Source organism: Hippocampus comes, unplaced genomic scaffold, assembly GCF_001891065.2.
Source record: "Hippocampus comes isolate QL1 unplaced genomic scaffold, H_comes_QL1_v1.1 scaffold158, whole genome shotgun sequence".
Classification (NCBI taxonomy): Eukaryota; Metazoa; Chordata; class Actinopteri; order Syngnathiformes; family Syngnathidae; genus Hippocampus; species Hippocampus comes.
Genome location: NW_017805548.1, coordinates 1,615,148 through 1,638,418, shown reverse-complemented (window position 1 = coordinate 1,638,418; position 23,271 = coordinate 1,615,148). Strand labels below are relative to the sequence as shown.

General features: G+C 40.1%; 1 protein-coding gene across 6 annotated transcripts in view; it reads left to right on the top strand.

Moving 5' to 3' along the window:
* Positions 1-23,271, top strand: part of sorcs1 (sortilin-related VPS10 domain containing receptor 1) — a 177,144-nt gene that overhangs the window by 85,399 nt on the left and 68,474 nt on the right. For all 6 annotated transcript variants that reach the window (XM_019879670.1, XM_019879675.1, XM_019879671.1 and 3 more), the window contains exons 2-4: positions 4,041-4,108; positions 9,403-9,502; positions 17,592-17,750. In XM_019879670.1, the coding sequence (XP_019735229.1) occupies positions 4,041-4,108; positions 9,403-9,502; positions 17,592-17,750 (327 nt within the window). The remainder of the gene's footprint in view (positions 1-4,040; positions 4,109-9,402; positions 9,503-17,591; positions 17,751-23,271) is intronic.

Sequence of the window (23,271 nt, the reverse complement as noted above, 5' to 3'; positions counted from 1 at the left end):
GACGCTGCGCCGGAGTTGTCACGCTCAGCGGCTTTGCACGTGTGACCGCTGCACAAAATTTGCTCCGGTGTAAAATACATCGCAACAAAATATTTCGGTGCAGCGTCGGACCAAATGTGTGCCGTGTGAACAGGGCTTTTAATTCAAAGTATTCCATTTACATTAAAAATTTATTGTGAATGTGAATAAAAAAGGGGAAATACAATATGTTGATTTTAGAATGACATTATTTATGGCCTGCGGCATGGTGATTGACTTGTTACCGCGTTTGCTTCACAGTGCAGAGGTGCAGGGTTTGATTGCGGCTCAGGCCTACCCGTGTGGAGTTTGCATATTCTCCTTGACCCTGCTTGGGTTTTCTCTGGGTACTCTGCTTTCCTCTCACATTCTAAAAAACATGTATGGCGCAGGTTTTTCTTTTTTTTTTTACGCTGATGTTGAGTTTTAGACTGTCCCATGTGCCAATCTACTGCAGTGTCCTCGACTCTCGACAGAGTTTACAGACATACAGTATCATGCTACATTACACAATGCCACACACAAAAAAAAAAAAAAAATCACTTCAAGAAATTTGCCGCACTCTTCCACACCAACATTGACGTATGTGTCGCCAATAAGCCAGGCACCTTATTTCCAGTAGACTGGGATAGGCTGCTGCAGCAGTACAGTCAATGAAGCCCATCTTGGCAGTATATGAAACCTCTATCGTTTCCCTCCCTCACGCCGTCACATATGGCACAAAGCGAAAGCCGTTTTCTCCAGAGAGAATGTCTTCTCAGTTTCAGGATGCCGCTGATGCCTGCCGGTTGAAGGATTTTATTTTGACCAACTTAGATTGGATTCTACCTGTGCCTAAAATGTGCAGCAGAATACTGGTTAAAGTAAGCCACTTTAAACTTCAAAGTAAAATTTGGGGTGTTTTAGAAGTTAAAACAACAGCAGGCAGCCACCAGTGGAATGAACGTTGGTGACTGCCTCCCATTGTACGCTACAGTTCAATAGATGAAGTTTGCAAATAAGTGAATGTGAGGCTTTGTGATGCTTTTTGGTCAGTAACCGTATGATGTAGATATATAAGCATACTCCATTTACCATTTAATCAAATTCACGCTCAATTTAGGGATGACGGAAGTGCAGTTAAAATAACGATGATGGACTGACATTTTACACTTTAGTTCGGCTTGAAATAATGATGAAGTGACGAAGACGGATGGGTGGCCCGGCCGCTAGCGATTGACGACAAAATTTACCGGCGCGCCCACCTTTGCTAACAGCATGCATTAGGTCATGCAAGACTTTGCTTTGAACTCTGGAGGTTTGTGCAACTTTAAATGCATGTTTGGATGCTCGGCCCAGACAATCCAGGTCAGATTCCTAATTGGATAACCTTTGGGGCATTTGTCTACATATTAAACCGCCAGTTGTTCCTGATGCTGCGTCATCAGTTGGTGAATGAGATAACAGCATGAAACACTTTGAGTACCCGAAGTAGAAAAGCGCGATACAAGTGACAGCCCATTTACCATTTACCTTTTGAACCGTTCCACTGTATGCCAATTTACGTCAGGATAACTTGAAAGATGCATGTGGAGGAGAAAATGAATGGATCCAGTGGATGTGAGAAGCTGTGTGGAGCCAAGTGACAATTTAGCCTCCAGCTGGGCAGCTGAAAGCACTTGGACAGTCATTAGCATGCAAAGGTCTCGCCTAGTTTCGTCTAGACATTTAAGGTTATTCATTCCCCAGGCCAATTCTCCCCACACTGACAACATGCTCTTCCTCAATCACTCTTAATAAACACCCTTTACTAACGCTGTTATGCCCCCTACACATTTTAATAGCTCAAAGCTGTCCAAATGCACTGCACGTTTTGAGTGTTTTGGGGACTGCAGATGTTACCTCATGCTTAATAAGCAATATCACACGGTCCCCAACCAAGCAATGTAATTCTACCCGAGGTGCATCTGTCAAGCTTGTACTCGCAGGAATCCCATGCTGGTGGAAGTGTTTCACAAAGTCACTCAAGTCAGACAGTTTCTAAACTGCTTCGATAACAGACAGCCCCTGGAAAGGGCAATCATGAACAATAGGGAATATATTGCATTACCATCCTTTTTTTGTTTGTTTTTGGACAAGTATGGCCACTAATTGTTTCCACGGCATATTCTCATGTTATTTTTACTTAACTCAACTCAACTGTATTTATAGAGCACTTTCAAACAGCCATTGCTGCATACAAAGTGCTGTACATGGAGCAACTAACATATATACAACAACTTTTATGCACAAAGTGTTAAGGTACACCATACCTTAACAATTGATGTACCGGGTACATTTCATCATTGAAGTTCTTCCATGGGGTAAACAGAATATTTACATTGCACTTGAATTCTGATCAAAAACACATAAAATGTAGAATGCTCATGTATTTAGTAATATAGGTATGGGAAGGAATTCTTTCAAAGAGAGAATTTGAATCTGTCTGGATTGAAAGGCATTTCACTGTAAGGGCTATGTATAATAGCCAAGTAAACATTTGCACTGATGTACTTCATGACTGACAGGCTTTGTGACAAGTACCGGTATGTTAAATTTTGGGGGGGATTGCACACAAAACTGACACTGTCCATTTACTAATTACATCATTAAATATCTTAAGGCGGCCCGGTGGTCGACTGGTTGGTGCTTTGGCCTCACAATGCAGAGGTGCAGGGTTCGATTCCGGCTCTGGCCTTACTGTGTGGAGTTTGCATGTTCTTACCGTGATTGCTTGGGTTTTCTCTGGGTACTCCGGTTTCCTCCCACATTCCAAAAATATGCATGGCAGGTTAATGGAACTTTAAGTTGTCCCTAGGTGTGAGTGTTAACGCGGATGTTTTTTTTTGTCTCTGTTTACCCTGCGATTGGCTGGCAACCAGTTCAGGGTGTTGCCCGAAGACAGCTGGGATAGGCGCCATCACGCCCCGCGACCCTAGTGAGGATAAAGCGGATCGAAAAATGGATGGATGGATGAATATGCAAAGGGCCTTTTTTGTTGAACAAATGGACTTGGTTAAAGGGACACTTGCTTTGTTTAATCAGTCATGTACAGCCTAAATTTACACTTTTACCATTCTGAAGTCTTGTTTCATCTTTAACTGCATGTGATTGGTCCCTGTGAAATATGAACATATATGAAGATGAAAGAACTCAGAACACCTCAAAGAGTGATTTCTGCTTTTGGCAATCCAACTTTTCAGCTGTTCTCTAAACCAGCCATGCTGAGTTAATTCTGCAGATGATCATATTTTGGGCCCTGGTGGCGGCTTTACAACCTCATAATTTGTAATTTGTTTTTCTAGTGCCAAGATTACATTTTACAACAGAGCAATTGTTCTAAATAACAATTCTGCTGCAGTGTGGGTTCATACTGCATGTACAGCATGTGACATGCAGTATTATTAATTATTTTAATACTATTTTTTTCCACACAGTGAACATGTAATATGTATCGATTTTTTTCTGAATGGTTTATGTGTTCTTGTACCAAAAGAATAATGTTATACTATTATTGTAGTATGTAGTATTTTATATTAAGGTATGTGCTGTGTCAACACGGACTTATGAGTATCTCACAAAAAATAAATAAAAAAACACCAATGAAGGGACATTGTGATTTCCTAATAATGTTGTAGAAATAATCATTTGAAAATGTAAACACTTGCCGGATTTCTGGAAATAGTATTTATATATTGACATGTATCTGTTGAATCAATAACATGATTGTTGTCTTCACAGAGATGAATATAATTAACTAATTACAATAGTTTAATTAAAGGTCATATTAGCAAATTTCTGAAGTGTGCATCAAAGTGGTAGCCATTTGCACTAATCAGTTCCCAAGAAGTAGCTTTAACTTTCAAAAAGGTTGGCGACCTCAGTATACACAGTACTGTCACAGACAATTTATTCTAGTGGAACCTCATTTGTCATACGCTGCAGTTTTTGAAAGATTTATGTCATTTCTACATTTATTCATTACAATGTGTTCTGTTTTGCAGGTGATTTTGATGCTGACCAAATTATTTGATTTCAACCTCAACAGTGTTACCGAAAGCTCGCTGTGGAGGTAAGTTATTGATACTTCAAAGAAGAGCCAATGAGTTTGCTGTTTAAGATAAACATGAAAGTTTACATATTTCAGTCCCATCTCCCCAAACAATTGCACAGCCATTGGCCAATGTAACAATAATATCCAGACTTTACTGTATAATACTATTGAGCTTTCATCCTGGAGTATGGAAAAAAAGAATGTTAGGCAATGTCAAATGATGCTAAAGTACAGTATTTTTCCAAAACAGTGGCACCTCAATCTAACAATCAAGTGTGTGTGTGGGGGGGGTTATTATTAATTAAAGTACTTTTTGTGGCCTAAAAACACCCAATACAGTAAAGCATTTTGTTCTTTTTTTCTGGCCTAAAAATTACAGGATAAAAAGAAATACAACTATATACTGTACCAAAGACAGCATGTTCAAGATACAATGACAGTACATGACTAGCGCCCGAGTAAACAACAGCCATGGATATGAATGACACAATCCTTTTTAGTTGCATGCCTATGGCCATGCTAAGCTAACGTGGATGATTTCCATGAACTTTGATTGGACAGTCATCCCTCGTAGCATGTTGGCCACATAGGCACAACTGTGACCGACTCTCATCGACTGTATATCTGTGATCTGTAACACAGAAACACGTGGACCAGTACATTTATGCATACGTATGGAACTCTTCTAATACTTTTGGTGCACTCATTGTTTCTGGTTTGACCTTCACGAAGTGTTCCCGTTGGTGTTTTTTTTCTCATATCATCTTTTCATCATTTTCCTTTTTCTTCATTTCAAAATTGTGTCTATTAGAAAAGCTTATCTTTGTGGTATTTTATTCAGTTTACTGATTGATATGTTATTGTTGCATAGAGTAAAACAGATTTGCCGTCTGTGCAGCCCCACCACATTTAAATGCGCCTTGATTTATTTGAATGTTGTGATGAGTCCTGAGCATATCCAATATTGCCTCCTGTGTATTTCCAGAATCAAAATATTCTTTGATAGCAGCAACTATGTTTGAATAACTGGATGCACATATTTCTGAAAAAAAAAAAAAAAAAACCCAAACAAACAAAAAAATGATATCACACAGAATAAGTTCCTGCTCACGTTGTTATGTCAATTGTGTGTTTGTAAATGTTTATTAAAAAAGTATCAATAAAAGAAGGTTCTGGGGGAGGAAAAAGAAGAGCGGCAGGAGAACCACGATGTACTGAACCAAATGTATGAACAAAAACACAGGGACACACTGAACAAACTAAATCAATAACAAAAACAGTCCTGAAAACCCCCCAAACTCAAAGAAACAAACAAACAAAAAACCCATGACAGTGAGTAGTCGGTGTGGCAGTCCTTTTAAAAGAATCGAGCTAATGATATGATGACCAACAGGTGCGACGCTGGGGGAGAAGCCCTACGATGCCACATATGGAACAGAACTATGACACCTGTTGTGTTTGCTATTTGTTTTTGTGAATTGAAATTCAGGGCCACCGTATTCAGGAGGTAAATAGTAGAAAAACGTTTTAATGCAGTGTTATAAGAAACAGTCAATTGTACTAAATAATAAGCATACAGAATGATCATGGACAATTTTCCAATTAGCAATAGCACAGTGAAAAATATATTGCAAATGTTGAATTGAAAACCAAATATGATCCGAAGCAGTGTGAAACTAAATGTGACTGCCTGTGGGTCAATGGTAGGGGAAGATGCCAGGCTCACCTGTCAGAGCCAAAATATATTGTTAGAGTATTGTGGAAACATGTGGAAAATTCCATTGGCAGATGGGAGTTCCAACTACTATGTCCAGCAGACCTTCGACCACTTGCAAACACCCCTTTCTACCTGCACCTGTCTCCCAAAAATATAAAAAAAATTAAATAAAAGTCCACCCATGCGTGCGGTTAGACTACACCTTGCGCTCAACTCGCGTTATGAAAATAGGGCCACAAGAGTTCCAGTGTATAACAAATGGAATATGGGTGTCTTTTCTTTTATGATTACATTTTGGTCAGAGAATCACATTACATATTTCAGTTTCATGAACCTCCATTTCACAAGCTTATACAGTATCAGAGTCACAGTCCACCCTTACATATCCACGACCAGTAAATAAACATTCGCTAGCTAGGTGGATAACTTTCAATCAGAATTATCCCTACAAAGCTACGGCTTTTCATTTATTGCATCTTTCATCATGTTGGAATCGGATGACTTCCGACTGTTACAGTTAACTGTGAAAGTTGCAGTGACACTGAGAATAAGTCATACCCTCAATGGTTCGTCGACACAATCCCCCGAGGGGCAGATCAATAACCTGATATCAATAACCTGATGACACTGTCCCATGGACCAGTGTGTTGATGATTGTGGAGTCACCCTGAGGAAATTGAATCCTCACCATGGAAAGCAGGCAGTGATATATGCAACGGGGTACTACGTTTGCAAGCATAGCATGATTATGTCTGCTTTTGTGTTTGGCGGGGCTCTCAAACAGCAACAACGTGCAAAACTATTTATTCATGCCGGAGTTAAGTTCGATAGGAATGCTCATGCAAATAACGGCTACAGTACTTTTGAAATCAGCCGAGGAGTTTCCTTGCTGCATTTTAGAAGTATTTATATATTCCTTACAAAATTACCCATCATCAATTCCATTTACAAATTCAATGCCATGCTTTTCAAAACACATTGAGTGGTTTTTCAGTAGTTATCAGAGGACAAAAAAGGAACTACAGCCATAATAGCTGAACGCCAATGAGCACATGGTGTACTTTATGTGTGTGCTATCTGTTTCCACTCCATTGAAAAGAGTAGAGTTACACAGACCAAACTACAACTTCAAACAGAAATTGCATTTTTATACTGTGATGTGTCTGTGAAAGAGGCATTACGGTACCTTGTGCTTATTAGTGAAACCAACTGATATAAATACAATTTAAGCCTCAACATCCAGATTAGGGTGTGCATAGTACTGGTATTTGAAGGAAAAAAAGCAGTTTAAATTGCCTTTTGAGAGAAATGCAGTGCCTGCAAGGATGACCACAATTTGATTGAAAATGAGAAGATAATCTTGATTAGTGCCACAATGGGGAAATTTGCAACCTTTCAGCAGAATGAGTGGAGACAAAAAAACAAAACAAAAAACATGCCCCAGGTCAAAAGCATATGTCCCCACTCAGTAGCGGCTGTGCATTTCAACCTTAGGCCTTCAGTGACGTCACATATTATGAACACAATACTGTATAGGCTCGTCAAGCAGCACTTGATTTCAGGAGCATTTAAAACCATCAAGTATGCATTCACAATTAAGAGCAGGAAACTAAATTTACAGATATTGTCAAAAATAAAAAGATGATTTAAAAATACGAAATAAAATGCCACCCAAATTACGCTGTGTGATCTTAAACAAGTCTGTCCAATAAATTGCGCAATGTCGCAGTTTCATATAAGACACCAACCAAACAATAACAAAACAAACTGTTCTTTGAAAATAAAGTAAACAGATCATTTGCATTTTGAAAATCGACGATACAACAGCAAATAACTGACATAACTGACAAACTAATAACTGACTAACAGCTGAGGTTGAACGAACTTTCGTGCACGAAGGTGACTACAATGCGCCATTATAAATTGCAGGTGAGCAGATTTATTTGATACATGTTTGTATCATTGTCATTTTATTTCGTTACCATGAATTTAATACTAACGAAATAAAATGACAAGAAGAAATGTAAAATAAAATTCATTGACTCACCAATGTAGTTCTCACAGCGTCTGCTTATTTGAAAATAAAGTCGATCCTCTTTTGTTTTCTCAGGAACACTTCAGTGGCTCTGTTGTACAGTTTTCAGGTCCATTAGCAAGTCCTTTTCTATCGACATGGAAGCTAATGCTGAAAGCCGTTTTTGTCCGGTCGTGTTTCTGGTATAATTTTAATTTAATTTTTAATTTTTTTTACTTTTCCGTTGTGGAGCTCCGTCTCCCGGCGTGCCTGTTTACCGAGCTGCAGATCTACGCGAGTGTCCCCAAACGTTTTTAAACGCACCGGTCAGTTGCAAGCAAGAGGCATTATTTAAAATAACATTGAAAGCCACTCAACTAAGTGGAAATAATATGACGTAAAGAATACAAAGAATAATTTTGTTAACATATTTATGAAAATAAAATAACAAATTTATGTTATTCTCAGAAAAGTAAATTTACTTTTCTGAGAATGTTTAGGCCAGCAGAGAAGGCCTTGCTGGCCCTCAGGGTCCGCCACTGTCCCCACTGTACATGTCAAAGCGCATGAACATAATATTCTTTATATTGGCATGTAGACAGCGTAGAAGGCAAAGAAAAGGTATTCATACAAGGAGCACATTGGGAAATAAAAAATCAAAATGTATTGCTTATGCATCAACTGTTCAGTTTATCGATTCCATTCACTTTCCAACCATCCAATCAGTGTGTATTTCAAAATAAAATGGAAATTGTTGTTGTTGCTGTTTTTCAGGTGAGTTTTACAGGTGACAGGTCACATCAATCGTGGAATTTTTTTCTTTTTCCAGATCACACAAGCATGGTCTTTGAACAAGGGTGTATCAACCTCAATATCCACAGTTGGTTAATTCTATCGATGGATAGATGTACAGATGCCTTTCGTCATTCATCAGTATTTTATACCTGTTCAGGGTCACTGGCAGATTTTGTCCATAGGGTGGGCTACACCTGGAATAGGTTGCTAGTCAATCAGAAGGCACACACCTTCCTATTCTTGTCGACTTATTTTTTCCATGTTGTGAAAAACACCAGTGGGATTAATATTTGATGCTCATTACGATAAAATGTCATGACTTGCATCGTGCATAACATTGAAGTTTTTGGGTCAGTTTGCAAATTGTTTGACTCAAGGCCATTCGCATTTGTAGTTTTCTCTGTACTTTAGAGAAGAGTCCTTTGACTGACGTATAAAGAACACAAAGGTATGTATACATGACAAGCCTTCTCGAGTTGTGCTCAAAATACATTTACGTCTTTTTTTTCCCGCTAGTATTATTACTTCTCTGAATTCTGGAAATATAAATTCAAATCTCAAATGGAGAACATATTGTGTGTAATAATAAATCAGAGAAAGTGAGTATGGTGGCCATTAAAATGCGGCCACTGCACTCCTGCGGGAGATCCTGTTGATGTGTTCAGCTCAATAGGGACTTAATTATATCAGAGCCTTAACCCATGTCATACCCTGCTATCAAGGGGACTGTTAATTGCAACAAGTCATTTTTCAAATGTTCATCCGACCTTTCTATTCAAATTTCAGGTCAACTGACTATGGAGCAACATACCAGAAGCTGAATGACAAAGTTGGCGCAAAGACAATACTCAGTTATTTGTACGTGAGCCCAAACAACAAAAGAAAGGTAACACTACTCATTTATTTTATACTTATGCTAATGTCAAGCAATGTATTTTATTATTATTCCTGGGGAAGCAACATGAGCATTTCCAGAGAGGTTGCTGGTGCTGCACTGGACACCCCAGGAATTCAATGACTCTAAAAGTGCCAACCAAAAAAAAAAAAAAAAAAAAATCAGTTGTGCTTTTGCTCCTACCAATTGGCTTTTCAAACTCCTTCTTATTCCCACTCAAAATTCAAAATTAAATGATGACTCACTTGGAACATGATCACTCCACAGCATTGCCCACCACCTACACAGGACCACTTGCACATGGATAGTGCATTTAGTGGTCTCGAAATACTCCGATCTTGATTGATAACATGAAAGTATTGTACGTGGTCATGAGTCATTTTACTGTATGATTATACTGAAAATTGTTGCCATTTTAAGCACGATGATGCTCGATAAAGAATAGAAAACCTGGTAAAGCATATGCAAGGAGGAAACTTTGTTTACATTCATGGGGTCCAGGATTCTTGTAAATACTGTTGCTGTCAAAATTATTCCACTCCAATTGTAAATCATAAATGTCTAAGTTTACAATGAACCGAAAAAAAAAAACCATTTAAATACCTCTACACAACAAGCAATCTGCATGTTGGAATGTGGGTCATGGGGTAAAAATAGCTTCCATTTTTTAGTTCCAGGACCAACATCGGAGGTGAAACTTTGATAACATGGTGCCTAAGAACCTTTTGAAGAACATACTTTTTTTCACACACGCAAATGTTGTACCAGAGCGAGTAACTTGATTTAACCTTTGGGTATTTTCAGATTTTACCAGGGAATTTTTATCAACATTTCAAAATCAAAGTGAAAATACAATTTAACACAAAGTGTATGTTTTGAATTCAGAACACTGAGAGGCCATTAGTTGTAAAATAAACAATGATATTTTAGCTGAAGATATACACGCAAGCATTTCAATATCTGTTATTGTGTGAGAACATGAATGAATTTTTTTTTTTTTTAATTTTGGTCAGAACAAAGAAGAGGCAGTTATTGAGAGCATTTGGGTATTTCCTTCTCTGGATACAAATTCAAAAAATGACTCTTTCAATCATTGGTTTGAAAAAGAAGAAAGAAATGATCTTCATATCTTAAGCAAACACCCCAGTCTCACAATCATGCACTTAGGCAACCTAAGTGTGACTTCAGGGTAGGAATTTCATTGCTGACAGGTCAAGACAATTGATTTGCATCCCATCCATCCATTTTCTAATCCGCTTATTTTCACGAGGGTTGCGGGCGTGCTGGAGCCTATCCCAGTTGTCTTTGGGCAGGAGGCGGGGTACACCCTGAATTGGTTGCCAGCCAATCACACATTGACAAACGTTCACACTCACAGTCACACCGAGGGACAATTTAAAGTGTTCAATTTACCTACCATGCAGTAGTACCCGGAGAAAACCCGGAGAGAACATGCAAACTCCACACAGGAAGGCCTTTGCCTGGAATCGAACCCTGCACCATCTTCAGGTAACCCTAAATTGGTTGCAAATCAGCAGGGCATACATGGACAAACAACCATTCATGCTTAAACTCACACCTAGGGACAACTTGAGAGTGTTCCATTAACCTCCCATGCTCATTTTTGTATTGTGGGAGGAAACCGGAGTAACCGGAGAAAACCCACGCAGGCACCGGGAGTTTATATTTTCCAAATAATAAATATAATAAAAAGTGATTCAACTCAACAGATTGAGGTGGGGAGAACGGTCGAGATGGCTCTCTTAGTTCTCAGAGGAGATACCTATACCTACGCCCTCATAGTAACAGGACATAGTGAGAATGCAGGATGTGTGAAGTGTCAGTTGATGTCCATGTGCCTTTTTATGAGTCTGTTATTGTAAATGACAGGAAAGTGACTGCTGCTCTTGACCTGTAATTTTATTGCAGATTTGTATGATTTTATTGAGCATGTTTCCATTTCCAAGAATAAGTGACCCAAACCAGGTGATGATATAAAACATGAGGACAGATTCAACAAAACATTTATCATCGGCAGTGAGTATGGAATGGTGAACCTGAAGGTTGCGGAACTTACGGAGGAAGAAGAGACGCTATGGGCATTTTGAGAAAATATATTCAGTGTTCAGATGAAATGTGAGTTTAAGGCAGTGCTTCTCAAATAGTGAGGCGCCCCCCGCCCCGGAAGGGGGGGGGGCTTCGTCAGGGGGGGCGTGTTTGACCTCGGGGAACATGCTTTTTCATTCTTTTATTTTGATTTTTTTTACTGTCCTAGAATAAAGTGCAGTTGCACCTCCACTACATTAGGGGGCAGTGGCGCTCTCATTGGCAGAGTGTGTGCAGGAAGCATTCAAAGGGAGGAAATATGACGAAGCGTATGTAGCCCTTGGCTTCACTGTGACTACGGTGGGAGACGAGTAAAGACCAGTGTGCTTACTCTGTCCAAAAATGTTGGCAGCGTACAGCATGAAGCCAAATAAATTAAGGCGTCAGACATTACACCCCAATCACGCTGATAAGCCGCTTGACTTTTTTCAGCTAAAACGTGCCGAATATTGCCAACAATCATCCCGCTTTGTGACTGCTACTTCAGGAAACTAAAATACCATATTGGCCCGAATATAAGATGGCCCTGATTATAAGACGATGCCCTCTTTTTCAAGACTCAAGTTTGAAAAAAGATTTTTTGAACACCAAATTAATTTTTATGCAGAAATTAATTACAGTACATCTGAAATAAATGATTCTAACAATATATTTGAGAGAAAAAGCATGTTATTTTGCCTCATTCAAATCTTAATATCTGAACATTTAAATAAGTAAACTAAAGTGCAATCACTTTCGTAAATAATTGGCTTCTGGTTTTTGAAATGTAAATTACATCATAACTTCTCCTCAGCTGCCGGTTAGCCTGGCTGATCTTCGACCCACTTTTCTCCAGATTGTCACTACGTTTCTCCATTTATTGTTATCTCTTCTATTATTTTCTTCTCTTTTCCTTCTTACTGCTATTTTTTATTTTTCTTAGTCGTGCTACCGCTATTTTTATTTTTTTTCTTCGTGACAGGGGTTCACTTTGGCCTGGGGAGTCAAGTTCAGCATTCGCTTCAATGATATCTGACGCCATCTAGCGTCATAAATGGGTATAATGTCTAGACCCCGAATATAAGACGACCCCCACTTTTTCAGTCTTATTTCAATACAAAAATGACTGGGGGGCATGACAGAAAATAATTGAGAAGCACTGGCTTAAGGTCAATTACAGAGGCAATATATTTGTATGATATGTTTTCAATTGTTTCATTATTAACTGTGAGTGAGGGTGCGCTGAAGTGGCCGTGTTACCTGAGTATTTGATATATGTTATCTCAAGGGTGATGCTCCTGCAGTCGTTTGTGTACAGTGTGAAGAGAATTGGAGAGATACCTTAAGGGTAACCGGTGATATCGTCCTGGCGGTGCTAAAGTGACCATTCACCCTGACACTCTTATATCTCTCCCCGTGTGAAAGGATAGGACGCAGAGGATGAAGTGGTGGTTGATATTCATCCCAAGCCGCTTATGTCTAATGAGGTGTGGTTGCATGGTGTTGAATGCACTCGAAATGTCCACAAAGACTAAACTGACATGGGATTTGGGCTTCTCCGTTGGGGGATGTCACTGGGCAGCATAGTAAGCACAGCCTCACCCACACCTCCGTGAAAATGGTACGCGAACGGAAGTAGGTCAGGGAGCAGACCCACATCAGCCTGCAGCTGACCAAGGATGTTAATGCCACAAGTCGATAGTCATCGTTGGAGCTGAGATTGCACTTCTTTGCCGCGGGGCAGATGATGGAGGACATCCAGATGGAGGCAATGGTGTGCTCGGCCAGAGAGCAGTTAAATAGTGAGCAGAAGACACCTGTCAGCTTTGTTTGATTTTGAACTGCTGCAGTGTGCGTTCCACATCCACGGGTGACAGCTTCAGGTTCTCACCGTACTGAAGCCGAGAGATGAATTCATCAGATAGTTCTTCCCTCTCCTGTGTTTAATCACACTGATCAAACCTGCAGTAAAAGTTCAGATCCTCGGCCATGCAGACACACACCTCTGCACAGAGCCTCGTGATGAGGAGTTGGAGCAGAGACCGTCCAGGGCTTTGACACTCTGCCAACCATCCCTGGGCTTACCGTAGTTGAAAAGTCTGTCCACCCTGTCCTGATAAGCTCTTTGAGCCGTGTTAATATCTTTATTGCATCTATTTTGCATGAGTTTACCTTCAAGTTTATTTCCTGAATTATTTTCTTTTAATTCAGAGTTGTTTTCAGTTATTTTGTTATCCAAGGCTCATTATTTAGTAACATATTGATGGTTTTTGTGGGGCCCAACATATCCAGGCAAACAGAAATGTATGATGTGACTACATCAGTAGCCTCCTCTAATGTGTGTCTTTCTGTGAACACCTGCGACATTGTACAAACAAGACAGCCCTGAGGTGATTCTTGGACATCATTACCCACTGTCGGACCGTTTTTTTAACTACGCCATCTCTCTGTAGTTTGGTTTGGTATGTTGGAACAAGTTGAACAACACTGTGGTCTGCAATGCTGAGAGGTTTCTTAGCAGTTTTATATGCATCTTTGCCATTACCATACCAGAGGCCGTCTGTTTTATCGCCCCTGGTGGCACATGTCTCATACTGGTGATAGTTAAGGTCTTATTTCATCTGCAAGAATCCCAAAGAACGAAAACAGGCAACTTAAGAAAGGCAGTCTCAATCTTTTGAACACAAGATGCAATATTTTCAGATGGCATGCCACGTTGCCTGACAAGGGGGATATACACCAAAACTAACGGGAGCTGACCAAACTCGCGGGACAGGTCCCTCGGCTGAAAAGACAGTGCGAGCATTTCCACATCACTTGTGCAGCAAGAGTCAATGACAGCAGCGTCCTGCCCCACGCCTGGTTGGTGTACACACAGACCCTGCCCCATGACTCATACAACTGTTAACGATGTCCCGGTTGGACAAGCCACTGAGGGAGAGCTGGGTTTCCGAAATTGTCCTGTCAAGCCACGTTTCCATGACACAGATCAATCCCACATCCTTGTTTGTACGACATTTTAGCATGGAGCTTGTCCAGTTTATTGCGGAGTGACCTAACGTTGAAGAGCAGAATAAAAGGTAACGGAGGGCTTTGAATCTCGGGCCAAGGTACTTCAACTTCGGTTTCCCCCACTTTCTCCTCCTCCAGGCAGGCCCTTTGCTGACTCCGATGCGTTGACCCGGGAATATGTTGATCCACTTCTGTAGACACATACTGGGTACTGGGTATTCCACATCTCGCACGAGTAATAAATCATCCCGGCTGTGCCGCAGTGTATTGCCACCACGGATGTCAAGATGGGCTTTATTCACGTATCACTTATTAGTCCTTACAGAAAACTTTCTTCCTAATTATTAAACCCCTCTTTCCTTGTTATTGTGTCAGTGACAAAACCCCCCAAAACAAAACAAAACAATTATTATCACAGCAACTCTACCTGCCAGTTGAGCACCGACAGTGTCTTCTACAGTATTTTGACTTTTCACACACAAGTGTATGCTAAGATAAAGTATTTAGTAGCATTGCTGTCTGTGTCCAATCACTGCCAAGTCAATCCAGCCTCAAGTAACCCAATTGAATGGCTGTAAGCAGTGACTAAAACATGATTTGCCAATCAATTAAAATAAACACCGGCATTTTCCCCACACACCGATGGATTACTAAATTTATGCAAAGAGCCAGATGCTACAACTGGTAAACATTGGTTTTTATGTGAATGAGTTATTTACGATATGTACCATGTAAAGGACATAAAGTATACAGTACACTCTATCAAGCACGGCTCCAGGAATTTCTCTCTCCCAGGGCTAAATTGATTCTTGATCGATCGGCTCCAGGAATTTCTCTCTCCCAGGGCTAAATTGGGCTTGATCGACACATAAGGGGGCTGAGAAGAAAAACAAATACGTACATTTAAAACATCAAATTAAATGCTGGAGAGGCTCAGCTCCGGCTACAGCCATTTCTGACGGAAATTGGTGTAGTCAGAGTTATAGTGGCCCTACCCCAGGTGGAGAGCCATCCCTGCAATTAATTCAGTCGTTTTCAAAATGAGAAAGCAACCCAAATACGTAGAGGGAAAGGCAGGAGGTATGTTTCTCAGGTGTGGAAGCGGTCTGGGTAAGCTAAAATGTTAGGCAGTGTTCCATTAGCCCTGACAGTAAATGCCTAAACATCAAAAGAGCTGTGTTTGTTTCATCCACTAGCTCAAACATCTGGTAGCACCTCAACGATGCAGCAGTAAGATAAAGAGTCCGCAACAGCTTTTGCTTTGATGTGCTTTAAAGGCACACATAATGGTAGCGTTAGCTTGTGTTTAATGAATATTCAGTGAATCAAGTAGCCATAGTCTTATTTATGATGTGCTGTCAGTTAAAAAAAAAGAAGAAAAAGAAGGCTGTTCCACTTGAGTACACAGATCCCCATCTTATATTTTAGTATTACAGGCAGCCACTTGCTAATTCTGCAATCTTAATTTAATATCATTCAATTTATCAAGCGGATGTAAAGAAGTACTATTATTTAATTTGATTTGTCTTTGTTTATATATACTGTACCTTGCTTTCATAAACAAGAGTATTTGCCAATACTTTACCGATTGTTATCAGGTGATCAGTTTTTTCATTTGTTAACAAAAAGAACAGAGATGCCCACTTGAAGATTTGTCATGGAGTGATATAACAAAAAAAAAACCCAACATATTTATAAAATAAAACTAAATACACACAAAATCAATGTACAGGTATGTGCTGTGTAATTTAAGACTGCAAATGCCTGATTACTCCTACTCATTTAACATAATGAAGGCAGCTTGAAGTGCATTCTTATTACTATTTGAGGTTAAAAACAGTCCAGTGTAGACTAGACACCCACTGAGGTAATATGTTTCACTGTTGGCATGTTGGAGGGGTTCCTGCCAGCTCAGGCACCTTATTTTAAAAAGTAATTACCAGTAGTTAGAGTTACTTCTTCCCAAAAGTGAATGGGTTACTCTCTCAGTTACTGCCTTGTAAAAGTAATGAGTTACTCAGCAAATTCATTAAGAATTTTAAAATATTTTTATCTACAGTGTAAAGTATGCTTCTAATACTATTGCTGTGCCGGCACAGTGGTCGACTGGTTATCATGTCCGCCTCACAGTGCATGCAGCAGTGCAAGGTTCCATTCCAGCTCCGGCCTTCCTGTGTGGAGTTTACCAAGCAATCGTGCAGGTGCATATGTCCTTCCCGTGCCTGCGTGGGTTTTCTCCGGGTACTCCGGTTTCATTCCGCATCCCAGAAACATACTTGGAAGGTTAATGGAACACTCTAAATTGTCCCTAGGTGTGTGTGTGTGAGTGCGGATGGTTGTTCTCTGTGTGCCCTGCGATTGGCTGGCAATCAGTTCAGGGTGTCCCCCGCCTACTGCCCGAAGACAGCTGGGATAGGCTACACTACAGCATGCCCCTCGACCCTGGTGAGGATGAAGCGGATCAGAAAATGGATTGAAGGACGGCATTTAGTTGAACTCAACAGATTGCAGCTTGCCACATGATGAGAAATAAAAATGTATCAAAATTTGAAATTGAAAATATTCACACTGCATTTAAGTGCAAAACTATGACAGACACGTAAACTTAAATGTAAAAAGAAATCAAGGAAAACTGGGCCAGTGGGGCGTGCTCTCTGTATTTGTATATTATTACACAGTAAACTGAGCCTTATCCAACATTCAAAAAGAACAAATATGTTAAATTGTATTAGTTTACTCCTAAATGATGTCCACACGGAGCTTGTCCAATGGTGTGGGCATCACACCCACCATTCACATGCATCATGGTTAACTATCACTATAAACGGCCACTGACATTCTATGAGCCCATGGCAAGCTGGAAAGACGCATGCACGCGTGTGTGCAAGCACATGTGCAAACAAGCGCAAGCAGTAGAAAATGGATGGCTGGGCGGATACCTTCCTTTTTAAAAATTCTGTGCTATGTCTCATTCTTTCCAAAGATTATGCTCTTAACAGATACTGAAGTGGAGAACAGTCTTCTGATCAGTTCTGATGAAGGAGCAACATACCAGAAATACCGGCTGAACTTCTATATCCTGAGCCTCCTCTTCCATCCCGAGCAAGAGGACTGGATTCTGGCTTACAGTCATGAGCAAAAGGTAAGGGAATTGGTTCAGCCTTGTTTGACAAATTCAACAAAAGTGATCGCTAATCACTCAGACCAGCAGGGGTTCACGTTAAACAGTTGCCAAATCCCGTCACAAAAGTATTTCAGCAATTACAATTTACTTACTTTGAGCCGCATATATAAGACAATTTTACCAATTTAACAATACTTTTCTCACACCTATTCGGCATGGGTGGATTGATACCAATATATCGATATTTCGATGCAGAGGCCTCAGTTTTAAATATCGATCCTCAAGCTAATATATCGATAGTCTCAATTAATTCCCTATATTTTCTTCATCTCTACTTTTTGTACATATTTACTGAAATACAAACACAATTTTCCTGACGCCTTCTGCGTGCACGTAAGCACTGGCGTCTGCTCCCGCCCACTCTTACTTTTATTACTGCTTTGTGAAGCTGACTTGAGAAGAGGAGGAGGGGGCGTGGAGGGGTTTCACAGCAGGCACAAGTGCTCACTTTCAGTGGGTTTTACATCTCACAAGACACAGAGGTAACTATTTATAACATGCTTGATTTTTTTTCACCTTGCAAGTTAAAAACAAAACAAAACAAAACCCAGTGTGTGAAAAAAGCCCTCAGAGTGTATTTTTGCTGTGTATTTTGTCATGTTTTAGCTGCCGTCGTATGCGTGTGTGTGTGTGTGTGTGTGTGTGTGTGTGCGTGCGTGCGTGCGTGCGTGCGTGCGTGCGTGCGTGCGTGCGTGCGTGCGTGCGTGCGTGCGTGCGTGCGTGCGTGTGTGTGTGTGTGTGCGTGTGTGTGTGTGGAACCCGTGCGTGCGTGCGTGCGTGCGTGTGTGTGTGTGGAACTACTGTCAGATGGCTGTCGGATGTGTCTCTGCCCACGTATTTATTTGTTTGACTTTTGATTTACGTGTCTCTGGTGTTTGAGCACACACACGGCGACTTGAGCCCTGACAAATTAGAACGCGATCCTTGCAAAGTGGTCGAGCGGTCAGACATAACGATGATAAATTCGGCCGTAAGTGTCATAAATGAGCCCAACGGCTGACGAAAATATGTAAATTCACCATTTGAACGATGAGACGCCAAAGAGTTGTGTAAGCTTATGTTAAATGATTAATTATTTTCATTTTATATTTGAGAATTATATTCTTTTGTGTTACAGTTACCTAGGTTATACTCCGTTTAATAATTGCTTACACAAGTTTATGTTGATATGATCTGATTGGTTCAGGAAACCAGGAAGTGTTTTGTGTTATCGGGAAGGAAGGAGTTGTGTTCTCGTTCGTTCGTTCGGAGGTGCGGACGTGGGAAAATAAAAAGCTGCCTACGAAGGATTCCATCTCTCCTTCGCCCATTTTTAAAGTAGAGATATCCACTACAAAACTACGAACCTTTCAACTTACAGTTGTAATGCCTGTTAGGTCATAAGCAGGCATTATCGGATACTTGCTAACCGTTAGCGTGTGTGATGCTACTATACTAATATATATTCAGACCTACTTTATGCATGTTTCATTAATTTTTCCGTCTAATGAGAAGTGCAGTTTGCATTTACATGTTATGTTTCGTGGAACAAAGTTATATGTAGGAAGGTAAGCTACTGAATCTTTTGCATTATTGCAATCTGCACGAGTGCCCGATTGATTCACAGCCTCATATACATTTTTTACACCACTTGTGTGGCCAAATTATGTTGTGGTGAACACTTACCAAACTGTACATCAAACTATTTAGTAAGTTAATACCTGTAATTACAGTTTAAAAAAAAGTTTTCATGTTAATGAATGCTTTATTTGCCATTAACTTAGTATCCTATAGTGTATAATACATCTCATATTGTTTGTCGTAATGAATATGAATGGTTGAAAAATACATTAGAAAAGGACCGTGAAAAAAAAAAGACAAAATCTAATCACAATCGCAATTTTGTGGGGAAATAATATTGCAATTACAGTATTTTTCATAATCATCCAGCCCGCATACATATGGCGGTACAGTCTTTCTTTTGTCTTCCATACAAAGAAATTTGCACTGCTGAATTTGCATTGTGAGAGAATGCTATACATTTAATTTGGTGAAAAACAATCATTCAGAACGTACTAAGTAACCAAATAAAACCGTAAAACCACTGCATTGCCTATATTTAAGAGTGCACCGTGATGTATTACACCACACAGTGATCTGGAAAGGTTAACAAAATAATTTAAAGTAGTTTGGTTTAAGTAATGTGTGCAACCTCCTGAACTCCCCCAATTGGTGTGAGCGCAGCAACAGCGCACATTCTTTCTTTGTATAAAATATTAATTTAAAAATCACTTCCGGTCTGGATATTGGCTTGCGATATTTGGCCTAGGTATTACTTAATATTGGATCAAATCCAAAATCGCTGCTATCACCCATCCCTAAAGGGGATCTTATAAGTTATAGTCACACACTTCAAATCATACTTACTGCATTTTTCCCGAAGTACTACTTTTTCCATAGTTTGGTTGGTCCTGGGACATACTTAGGTGCGACTTGTATATGATAAAATTTAAATCAAAATCTCCGTTCCCTAAAATTGTGTTGGATATAGCGAACATGTCCGATCGGATTTGAAACTTCTGCTTCTATTGACATAGTTTTTGTTGTCTTAGTTGAACATGACTTATGCTGTCAAGAATCCCACATCATATTGTGGTAAAAGGTAGAATCCTGGTTGGTTATTGCACCTCTTGGTGCGTAAAGAATAAATCCTTGTTCTGGCTGAAGTCAAGGTTACCCTGCTCAAGCTATTGCCCCTGTGACCCGACTCCGGATAAATGGAAGAAAATTGATGTTGGATAAACAAAACCGGGTTTATCAGAACTGAACTGCATGTCTCTATTGAGCACAATGTACTGCAACTGTGCATTGACAATAAAGATTGTAATTCTGATTCACATATCACATTAGGGCGGCCCGGTGATCGAGTGGTTAGCGCGTCAACCTCACAGTGCAGAGGTCTGGCCTCGGCCTTCCTGTATGGAGTTTGCATGTTCTCCCCATGCCTGCTGCTGTGCTGATTGAACACTCAGAATTGTCCCTAGGTGTGTGTGTGAATGCGGATGGTTGTTCGTCTCTGTGTGCCCTGCGATTGACTGGCAACTGGTTCAGGGTGTCCTCCGCCTACTGCCGGAAGACAGCTGGGATAGCACGCCCCGCAACCCTTGTGAGGATGAAGCGGATCAGAAAATGGATAGATGGATGGAAGGACATCACATTAGGGCAGCAATTGCTGTTATCGTAAGGATTGGGCACCCACCCTCGGAATGCTGCTCAGAATATACTGCTGATTTACATGATTATTTTTTGAGGATTAGTGTTTATGATCATTGTGAAAGGTCGAAAAAACAATAATGCTCATAAATGATCACTTATGGTCTTCTAGCATAAGCACAATCATGCCTGTTGTGTATGTTGGAGGGCCGATATTGGCTCACTATCCATCCATCCATCCATTTTCTGATCCGCTTATCCTCACAAGGGTTGCGGGCCCATTGAGAAGCATTTTCATTCTGAGGCGCTTTGGCGGGAGTGTGATGTGTGGCCTGCAGCACACATATCCATGTAGTATGACTTATATCATGGGAAAAAGAAAAAAAAGTGCAGGTTCATCATGTTCAGCTTACACTCTCATTTGTAAAGGAGTCACCAGAATAATGTACTTTTCACTGTTATGTGTTCGTGCAGATTTTTTTATTGTAATTTCAGTGATGGTAAGTGGCTAGGAACTGTTGCCTATTGGGTTTGAATCTCGACTCAAGGTCATGATACGGCGGTGATGAATGCGCTTAAATTTGTGGAATTTTTAGCCAAGATCAAAAGGAAAACAAGCCATTGTTGTTGAACGCCACGAAGGAGCCTTATCTGTGATAATTAGTATCAGTTAGTCACCATTTCCACATGTGAATTGCAAAAAAATGTCTCATTAATCTGAAGTAGATTATTTATGATATGACAATATTAAAACAAGATTATAGAACATGTAGTGCGACCTTTCGCATACATATGCAACTTGTCATTCGAAGCTGGTATCTTTCCATCAAGAATGAAAACAGCTAAAGTCATTTGTATTTATAAAAGTGGGGACAGACATCTGTTCCCAAATTACAGACCAATATCACTACTACCATGGCTCTTGAAAATATTCGAAAAAATATTTTCATGCAGCCTCACTAACTTTATTCAGAAACATCTAACATTAGGCAAATTAATAAGCTACTGGTTCACGAGGTCCACAGTACAACCTTTGTAGTTGCCTTGAGCCGAACGGATGTGACCAAAGTATGTTCACGTCTAAAAGGACAGACTGCAACTGCCGGAAAAAAAAAAATATCACAAAATACTGTATGTTGTTATGTAACTATAGTTAAAATCATGACAGGAAAGTGGAAACTCGGGGTAAAGCAAGTATATATCATTCAGTCCATTAAGACGAACAAGTAAAAAGTTTTTTGCAAAATTTCTCATAAGTGTAAATCAATTGACTGTAGGATATTCACTCAGGTTTCACCAGGTCATTGACTCAATGCCACCCCAAAACTGCTTCCCTTTCAATGTCCTCACCTCTTTTTGACAGTGATGCTGCATTTGTTGATTGAGGGATACTCACAGATTGTGAGGTTGTAAAACTCTAACCCTTCCTTCTACTCCGCATCCTGCTCTCTGTCACGTCACTGTCACTTACTTGACTATCCACTATTCTTTCCGTAAAAATAATTAGCCAAGTTATTTCAGACCTGCCCAGCCATTCTTTGCTCAAATCTGCTTAATATAGCCTGAGCACACATGAGCAAGATAAATAGATACAATTATCGGCACAAAAACTGACAAACTCACAAAGGTCACAGAAACACTTGAAACTGAGAAAAGTAATGTGAAGTACTCTTGATTTTCAGAAAAAAGTTCAATAGAATTTTTATTTTTAAATCCAAGGGCTAATCGGTATGAACACGAAATGGATAAAATTATTGGTACGTTAAAAAAATGACAAACTCACAATACCCACTCTTAAGGACTTACACACCGCAAGAACCAAGACAAGGGCACAGAAAATGCTACTGGCCCCCCCACCCCTGCCCGCCACCTTTTCCAGCTATTCCCCTCGGGGCCTCAATGGAAAAATGATCCCTACAAATTGAGCTATGTGTTTTATATAACTACAAAGTAAACAGATTTGTCCATGCTGGTTCATGGAATATTGTTGCCTTCGTTAAAAAAAAAAAAAAAGGAAAACAATTGTAAGGGCAAAATTGCTGAGTTTAGCAGTCTATATAAAGTCTCTGTCACTGTGTGGGTTCATGTGCCTTTATCAACACAACACAATAACAATCAAAACACCTTCACCCCTGCTCACTCCAAAACCCCCCAAACAAAACAAACGAACAAACAAAAACACATTTCTCCTCACGAGGGCCATGCTCTAGTCCAGCGGTGGCCAACCAGTCAGAGATGAAGAGCCAATTTTTTTTACTGTATTACTGCCGTCCGCCTTGCTGTCTGC